At 58.2% G+C, this 8,120-nt stretch overlaps 1 protein-coding gene across 1 annotated transcript in view; it reads left to right on the top strand.

Moving 5' to 3' along the window:
- Nucleotides 1-8,120, top strand: part of UNC13D (unc-13 homolog D (C. elegans)) — a 13,047-nt gene that overhangs the window by 3,343 nt on the left and 1,584 nt on the right. Inside the window, exons 10-28 of the mRNA XM_010002722.1 lie at nt 132-255; nt 491-594; nt 839-956; nt 1,475-1,599; nt 1,862-1,952; nt 2,213-2,269; nt 2,653-2,750; nt 2,991-3,042; nt 3,346-3,476; nt 3,822-3,942; nt 4,302-4,445; nt 4,748-4,846; nt 6,174-6,380; nt 6,547-6,615; nt 6,844-6,923; nt 7,144-7,249; nt 7,339-7,410; nt 7,508-7,591; nt 7,879-7,999. Of these exons, the coding sequence (XP_010001024.1) occupies nt 132-255; nt 491-594; nt 839-956; nt 1,475-1,599; nt 1,862-1,952; nt 2,213-2,269; nt 2,653-2,750; nt 2,991-3,042; nt 3,346-3,476; nt 3,822-3,942; nt 4,302-4,445; nt 4,748-4,846; nt 6,174-6,380; nt 6,547-6,615; nt 6,844-6,923; nt 7,144-7,249; nt 7,339-7,410; nt 7,508-7,591; nt 7,879-7,999 (2,003 nt within the window). The remainder of the gene's footprint in view (nt 1-131; nt 256-490; nt 595-838; nt 957-1,474; nt 1,600-1,861; nt 1,953-2,212; nt 2,270-2,652; nt 2,751-2,990; nt 3,043-3,345; nt 3,477-3,821; nt 3,943-4,301; nt 4,446-4,747; nt 4,847-6,173; nt 6,381-6,546; nt 6,616-6,843; nt 6,924-7,143; nt 7,250-7,338; nt 7,411-7,507; nt 7,592-7,878; nt 8,000-8,120) is intronic.

The following is an 8,120-nucleotide window of genomic DNA, read 5'->3' on the forward strand; positions in this document are numbered from 1 at the left end:
AAGGTAGGAGGGCCCTTTCCATGGGACTTGGAGAAACATGGTCTAGTGGAAGGGGTCCCTGCCCATCCCAGGGGTTTGGAACAAGATGATCTATAAGGTCCCCCCCCAACCCAAACCATTCCACGATGATTCACACAGTTTCTGTGCCTTGTCTCTCCTCAGAGGGCCACCACCTGCAGCCGGACACAGCCCAGCTACACTGTCCATCGCCACCTCCTGCAGCAGCTGGTGTCCTACGAGATCCTTCAGCACCAGGTATGGAGGGAGGGAAGCAGCTCTCCAGGGCTGGGGGGGGTGAGGCCTTCCTTGGAGCCCACCACGCCTGACCCATTGCTGCAAGGAGCCAGGGAGGAGGATCGTGCCTGGCGCCCTTATAGGGCACCCAGCTCTCCTGTGGTCGTGCAAACCCACCCCATCCCAGTGCCTGTCCCCCTCCTTGCTCAGCCCAGCTGGCTCCAGGACGTGTCGCCCTCCTTTTCCACCCCGACAGGCTGGCAGCACCTCCTGGGACGGGGAGCTGAGCCCCCACGCCAGCACCGTGCTGTACCTGCACGCCACGCAGAAGGATCTCTCTGACTTCCACCAGGTCATGGCGTGAGTACCCCCATGCCTGGGGGGCCACAGTGAAGCATTGGGGTGGGGGTGGGGGACTCCAACACCTTCCTGGGGGCTGGTCTCTCCCGTGAATTCCGCAGGAAACTTGCTGACGCTCTGCCCTGAGCAGCACCAGGTCCTGCCTCTGCACCCCCAGCCATAGCCATGGGTGTGGGACCCCCCCCTTGGCCCCTGGGTGCCCCCAGCCCCCGGGGGCTCAGCCCAGCCTCTCCCTGCTCCCCAGGCAGTGGCTGGCATACAGCAAACTCTACCAGAGCCTGGAGTTCAACAGCAGCTGCCTGCTCCACCAGATCACCAGCATCGAGTACCAGTGGGTGCAGGAGCGCCTGAGGCCAGAGCAGGTGAGGGGGCTTCAGCACCATGGGGGGACACGTGGCCCCTGCCCCCAACCCCAGCCTCTTCTCCCACCTCCTGGGGCCATTTCCCTCCCTGTGCTCCAGGAAGGGCAGAAGGTTGAGGGATACAGGGCTGCCAGGGTGGCTGGAGGACATTCCTGGAGAGCAACCAGCCAGGGGGACCAGCTCAAGCCCTTATCCTTGGCACCAACACCCCCCTCCTCCATCACTGCTGTCAGGGCAATCACAACCTCCTGATAAACTTAAAAGATAACCCAAATTCTTCCCTGCGCGTTTTCCCAGGGCATCCCAGCACACTGCTCAAGTTTTTCAGGCTTAAACACAAAGCTCAGCTCAGCCCCTCCATGGAGAAGTTACCCCAGGCATCAGGGGGCTTTCCCATCCCTGGAGCAGGCCTGAAAGGAGCAGGAGCCATGGGCACCCTCCACCACGGAGCCATGGTCCTGCTGACATCTCTGGCTGCTGCTGAGGATGACAGCACATGTTTCCTTCCTTCTCCTCAGAAAGCAGAGCTGGCTGAGTCCTTCCAGTCCTTGCTGGCTTATGGGGTCTCCCTCATCCGAAGGTTCCGCATCATTTTCCCCCTCTCCGTCCCGAGGTCCATGGAGAGGCTCCAGTCCCTGCTCCAGTGAGTTGAGCACTGGTCCCAGCTGCACATGTGGTCGTAGGGCTTGGCCATCATGGGATGGACAAGCCTGTAACCTTGAGCAAAAACCCATGGGAGTCCTTTCTGCCCCTTGCTGTGACACTGTGTCCTGTTCCTCATCCTGGGTTCCCCACGGGGAATGTTGTTGGGAGGGGAAGGTCAGTTTGGGTAGGGTGCCTGGGGGAAGAGGTGGTTGTTTCTGATGGGCCTGTGCTGGGTTTCCCTCGGGGTTCTTGCTTTGCAGGGTCCTGGTCCAGATGTGCAAAATGAAAGCTTTTCATGAGCTGTGCACGCTCAGCCCTGACCTCCCCCAGATGGTCTCCACAGCTCTCAAGGTACCAGGATCCCCCAGCTCCAGGGAGGTGGGACTCCATGGCTCTCCCTTCCCATCCATCCCTGCCCAACGCCCACACCTCAGCAAAGCTACACACACACCATCCTGGCTGGGGAAAATACCTGCCCCTTTTCAACCTGGTGGTCCCAGCCTGTGGTTCCCAACTGGGTCCTGCCCACACCCAGGGAACAGGGAGGGTGGAGGGGGTGACAGAGCTGGCTTTGCTCCTCCTGCTGTCACACCAGGACTCCTCTCTTGCAGTCAGGCACAAAGGAGTGGTTTCACATGAAGAAGCAGCACCTCCAGCCCATGGTGAAGGTCAGTTCCCAACTCTGATTCTCTGACATGTTAAGAAGCAATTTGCTGGGCTTGGGGTGGGAAGCCTGAGGAGATGGGAAGACAAAACAGAGATGAGGCTTCTCCAGTTTTCTGATACAGCCAAGGCATTTGGCTTTCCAGCTTTAAACACCATGAGCCATGTTACCTGCACCTGTGGAGGTGCATTGAAGCTTCAGGTCTTGGTGTGATGCTCAGTAGAACAGGAGATGGTCCCCAGACCAACCACATAAGCTCATGGGGACAACTTCTTGATTAGATGGCTGCCCCACAAGAATGAATCATAGAAACCAGTCAGATTTGAACAGGGCTCAGGTCATGTCAACATCATTGAGTATCCAAAACAGCTGTTCCTCCCTTTGCAGAGTGTGGAGGAGAATGGTAAAGCCTTGTCCAGACTGCTCGTGGAGGTGATAGGAGATCTGCAGCAGTGCCAGAATATCTGGAATAAATTCTTCATCAGGTGGGTCTTGGAGCTTGATCTCTCCTTATTCACCTTCCCTGGGGCCAAGACCAACAGGACACTTTGGTGCTTCATTCCTTGGCTCTTGAGCTCCACAGTAGCATCTGTGGTCCTATCTCTGCCTCTTAGAGCTGTGCTGTCCTCATCCTTGTGACAAGGACATGACCTGGGAGGATCTGTTGGGCTGGGTTTGCTGGGCTGGGGCTAGCAGGCTCCTGACTCCTTGTCTCTCTCTTGCAGGACCTTGAAGTTAAATCTCTTCTCCATCGCCTACCTGGAGCTGGAGAGCCTGGTGAGTGAGCCTGGGCTGCTCTGCACTTGTGGGACTAAGGTCTCAAGTCAGGTTGAGATTCTTGGCCACCCTTCAGGGGTCAGCTGGTTGTTGCAAGCCTGGAAGGCAGCAAGCCAGGGAAACTGTTCCCCTGCACGCCCGGGCAGTGACTGTCACCTGTTGACTTGACCCAGTGAATCTCCTGAAATGCCACCCAGAAGCAAGAGGAGTCCCCCAGGCTGACCCTCACCCCCTGGCTGCAGAGACCCCACAGAAGGGGGACCCTCACTGACAGCTGTCCCCCCTTCCCTTGGTCACTGCCAGGTTGCAGAACATGTCCAGGAGCAGCTGCACGAGGTGGACAGCAGCATGTCCAAGCCCACAGCTGAGAGCCTTTTCCAGCTCTACATGAACCTGCAGGAGCTCTATCGGATGAAGGACTTTGTCCCAAAGAGGTACTGACCCAGAGAGGGGGCAGATGCTGGGTGGGAGAACGAGCAGTAAATTCAGAGGAACTCCAGGTCCTTCCCATTCATCTCCATCACTAATTACACCCAAGGCAGGCAGACCCTGGCTGTTGGTGTCTGGTGGTGATATAAGCATCACCAAGAGGGTTTCAGGCTCATCTCTTGAGTGGTGTTGGTGGAGATCTCAACTTCCAGACAAGTGAAGGTTTCTCCTGAGCACATTGCTACGTGCTGCCTCTGCCTCAAGGCAGTTTCTTGCCTGTGAGAGCAGGAGGAGTGATGGCCCCACGTCGTCACTGTGCGGTTTGGAGAAGCTTGTGCCTTTCTCCACAGGGATGGACCTCTGGCTCTGAGCAATTTCCACCAGTGGTTCAAGGAAGCCGTGCCCCAGTGGCTGCAGAAGGCCTACACCATTGCACTGGAGAGAGCACAGAGAGCTGTCCAGATGGACCAGGTAAGCCAGGGAGAAGAACTTCTCCCTCTGTCTCTTGGGGACACTCCAGCTCTTCCCATGCCTTGCTGCTGTGCCTGGCCCACATGTCCCCTTTGCTTCTGACCCTTAGGAAGAGGGGAGGGAAGGCAGCCATGGGGCCACAGGCTCCTCACCCCTCTCCTCAGTGAGGTTCATCAGTGCTGGGTTAGAGTCTGCTGGGGCACAGCCCAATGATAGGAGCTTGGGATGCTCTATCCATCCTCATCTCCTCTGCTCTTCAGAGTGGCTGGGAGATGACATGGGGATATATGGAGCTGATGATGGGCCAGAGAGCTTCAAAGGAAAGGAGCAAGTTACATTTGCTTTCTCTGCCCTCCCAGCTGACACCCTTTGGGGAGCACAACAAGCACAGCACGTCCACTGTGGACCTGTCCACCTGCTATGCCCAGATCGTGAAGACCTGGCAGCAGCTCAACTGGCCAGACCCTGAGGAAGCCTTTATGATCATGGTGAAGCTGGTGGAGGTTTGTACACTTGGCCCTGCCATTAGATCACAGAATCAGAGAATCATTTTGGTTGGAAAATACCTTTATGATGATCAAATCCAACTGTTAACCCAGCCCTGCCATGACCACCACTAAACCATGTCCCGAGTGCTCACAAGATGCTCACAAACATTAGCAGCTGGAGTTTCCTCTCCTAGTCTTGGACACACGTCTCCATGAACAGGGCCAGCATCCCATGCTGATGTGGCAGGGTCCCCTGGCACCACGGTGGTCCCTGTGCTGCCCAGCTGAGTCCCACTGGGTTCTCCTCTCTCCTGCAGGACATATGCAAGATCGCCCTGATGTACTGCAGGCTCATCAAGGAGAGGGCTGAGGATCTGTCACTGAGTGAGCAGAGCGAGGCCAAAGCAGCCAACAGGGTTGGTATCTGGGCAGGGTCCACTGCTGAGGGAGGGGAAGGATCTGGCCATGGTTTCAGGGCAGAGAGGGAGATGAGCACCCAGCTGACATCCCGGGTCTGGCTTTCATGGGGACCAGTTGACCCCAAATAGCTGTAATGCTGGAAAATCCAGAGGGAAATGGTGTGAGCAGGTGGAGTAGGATGGGGATGGAGACAGAGATGGGGATAGAGATGGGGATGAGGATGGGGATAGAGATGGGGATGAGGATGGGGATAGGGATGGGGATGAGGGTGGGGATGAGGATGGAGTTGGGAATGGAGATGGGGATGGAATGAAGATGGGGATGAGGACGGGGATGAGGATGGGGCTAGCGATGGGGATGGAGCTGGTGGTGGATGCAGCAGGAGGGTGTGGGAGGGACAACCTGAAGCAGACCCACGTCTCCCAGCTCTGCATCGTGGTGAACAACATCAAGCAGCTGCGGCTGCTGATCCGGAAGCTGCCGGCACAGCTGGACTGGGCGCCGCTGGAGCAGGGCACTGCTGATGTGGCAGGGTCCCCTGGCACCACGGTGGTCCCTGTGCTGCCCAGCTGAGTCCCACTGGGTTCTCCTCTCTCCTGCAGGACATATGCAAGATCGCCCTGATGTACTGCAGGCTCATCAAGGAGAGGGCTGAGGATCTGTCACTGAGTGAGCAGAGCGAGGCCAAAGCAGCCAACAGGGTTGGTATCTGGGCAGGGTCCACTGCTGAGGGAGGGGAAGGATCTGGCCATGGTTTCAGGGCAGAGAGGGAGATGAGCACCCAGCTGACATCCCGGGTCTGGCTTTCATGGGGACCAGTTGACCCCAAATAGCTGTAATGCTGGAAAATCCAGAGGGAAATGGTGTGAGCAGGTGGAGTAGGATGGGGATGGGGACAGAGATGGGGATAGAGATGGGGATGAGGATGGGGATAGAGATGGGGATGAGGATGGGGATAGAGATGGGGATGAGGATGGGGATAGAGATGGGGATGAGGATGGGGATAGAGATGGGGATGAGGATGGGGATAGAGATGGGGATGAGGATGGGGATAGAGATGGGGATGAGGATGGGGATAGAGATGGGGATGAGGATGGGGATAGAGATGGGGATGAGGATGGGGATAGAGATGGGGATGAGGATGGGGATAGGGATGGGGATGAGGGTGGGGATGAGGATGGAGTTGGGAATGGAGATGGGGATGGAATGAAGATGGGGATGAGGACGGGGATGAGGATGGGGCTAGCGATGGGGATGGAGCTGGTGGTGGATGCAGCAGGAGGGTGTGGGAGGGACAACCTGAAGCAGACCCACGTCTCCCAGCTCTGCATCGTGGTGAACAACATCAAGCAGCTGCGGCTGCTGATCCGGAAGCTGCCGGCACAGCTGGACTGGGCGCAGCTGGAGCAGCGCACCGGGGCCGTCATCGACCAGCAGCAGATCCAGCACACACTGCACCACCAGCTGGACAGCACTATCTCCTGCCTGGACCACCAGGTCCGGGATGTGGTGCAAGCCCTGGCAACTAAGGTGATCACCTGCCACTGACCCCCCTTGGCCTAAAGTGGGGAGGTTTCACCTGGGGGAGTCTGGAGCCCCCAGTGGTCCTGGGGTGGAGATGAGAAGGAGAATGGGGAATGAAGAAGCTGGTGCAGAGGGCAAATGCCAAGTGCCTCTGTGCATTTCTCCCTGGCAGCTGGAAAAGGGCATCGCCAGACACATCCAGGAGCTCTCATCTTCCAGTGACACCCGGGAGCCTGAGGATGTAAGTACCTGGCCTGGCTCCTCCTCAGCTCTCTTGGTCGGGCAACTGTGAATAACCTACTTGATGGAGGCCCCCACCATCCTTCTCCACCTCTCCCTGCCTCATGCCTTCCCAAGTCCTCACTGTGGGATGGAGTCCTTCCAGACCCCCCTGCCCTGCTGGCTCCAGCCAGCAGACCCCTGTTGGACCCCCCATGCCCTCCCCAGTGCCCCTCTCCTCTCCCTGCAGTCCATCATCCCACTCATGAAGTTCCTGGAGTCAGAGCTGCAGTATCTCAACGAGCATCTGGTCCAGGAGAACTTCAAAAGGTGACTGAGGCCCTGGGGTTGCACCATGGTGGGAGTCAGCAGTGTCACTGTCCCTTGTCAGGAGTGTCCCCCTCAGCCCCATGGGGCTTGGGGACACCCCTCTTTGGGGCTGGCTGCTCAGCCCAGGGGGATGAACTGGATCCCTCTGGGTCTCCGTGAAGCCCCTTGGCTGAGGACCAACCCCTAACCCACCACCCTGGGTCCTCCCTCACCCATGCAGCCTCCTCGCTCTCCTCTGGCATCACACCTTGGACGTGCTCTCAGCAGCTGCAGGGCAGCAGGTCCCCTTGGCCCAGAGCTATAAGAAGCTTCACTGTGCCCTGAAGGTACCGAGGAGGGGGGGATGGGACAGGGGGGGATGTCCCTGGCAGGGAGGGGAGGTTTGGGTGCCCACTAACAGTGTCCTTCTCCCCAGAGCCTGGAGCTGTGCTTCTACGCTGAGGGCTGTGTTCTGCCACTGGAGACTCTACACACCCCAGCCTTCCTGGTAGGGGGTGCTGGGGGGGTCCCCAGGGTTTCCTTCTGTATCCCCAAGATGTAGACCCATCTGTGTGCTTGACTGTCACCTCTCGTCCTCCCTGCAGTCGCTGGAGACCCACCTGGCTCTCTGCTCCGCCACCAGCCGCAAGCTCATCCAGAAGTACTTCAGCAACAGGATCCAGCAGCAGGCAAGAGGCAGGATGGTGCCCCCAGCCCCTTCCCCACCCTCACACATGCCAGGCTGCCCAGCACAGCTCACCCATGGATACCTGGGATTTCCCCACCTCTCCCCCCAGCCCTGTTTGGGCTGGCTTTGCCCAACCGTGGGCAGGGAGGGGTTCAATTGCATCCCATAGGATGTTCATCACCCCTTGGTCACACCAAAAATGTCCATTTAGCCTCCACCAGAGCCCAGGCATCCCCTCTGTGGCTGTGCCAAAGGGCAGTGACCTTATTCTTGCATTCCACCACTCAGCTGGACACCAGCTCAGAGAAGTACGGGGCCGTGACCATCAAGGCCCTGTACCGCCCTTCGGAGCAGAAACTCCGGGTGGAAGTGCTCAACGCTGCCAACCTCATCCCCCTGGACTCCAACGGTGGGTGTGGGTGGGCTGGGGAGCCCCACCACCCCGGGACACCCCATAGATGATAGGCTGGGGAGCCTCACCACCCTGGGATACCCCATAGATGATAGGCTGGGAACCCCCACCCCCCAAA

The sequence above is a fragment of the Chaetura pelagica genome, unplaced genomic scaffold (genome assembly GCF_000747805.2).
Source record: "Chaetura pelagica isolate M959 unplaced genomic scaffold, ChaPel_1.0 scaffold47, whole genome shotgun sequence".
Taxonomy (NCBI): domain Eukaryota; kingdom Metazoa; phylum Chordata; class Aves; order Apodiformes; family Apodidae; genus Chaetura; species Chaetura pelagica.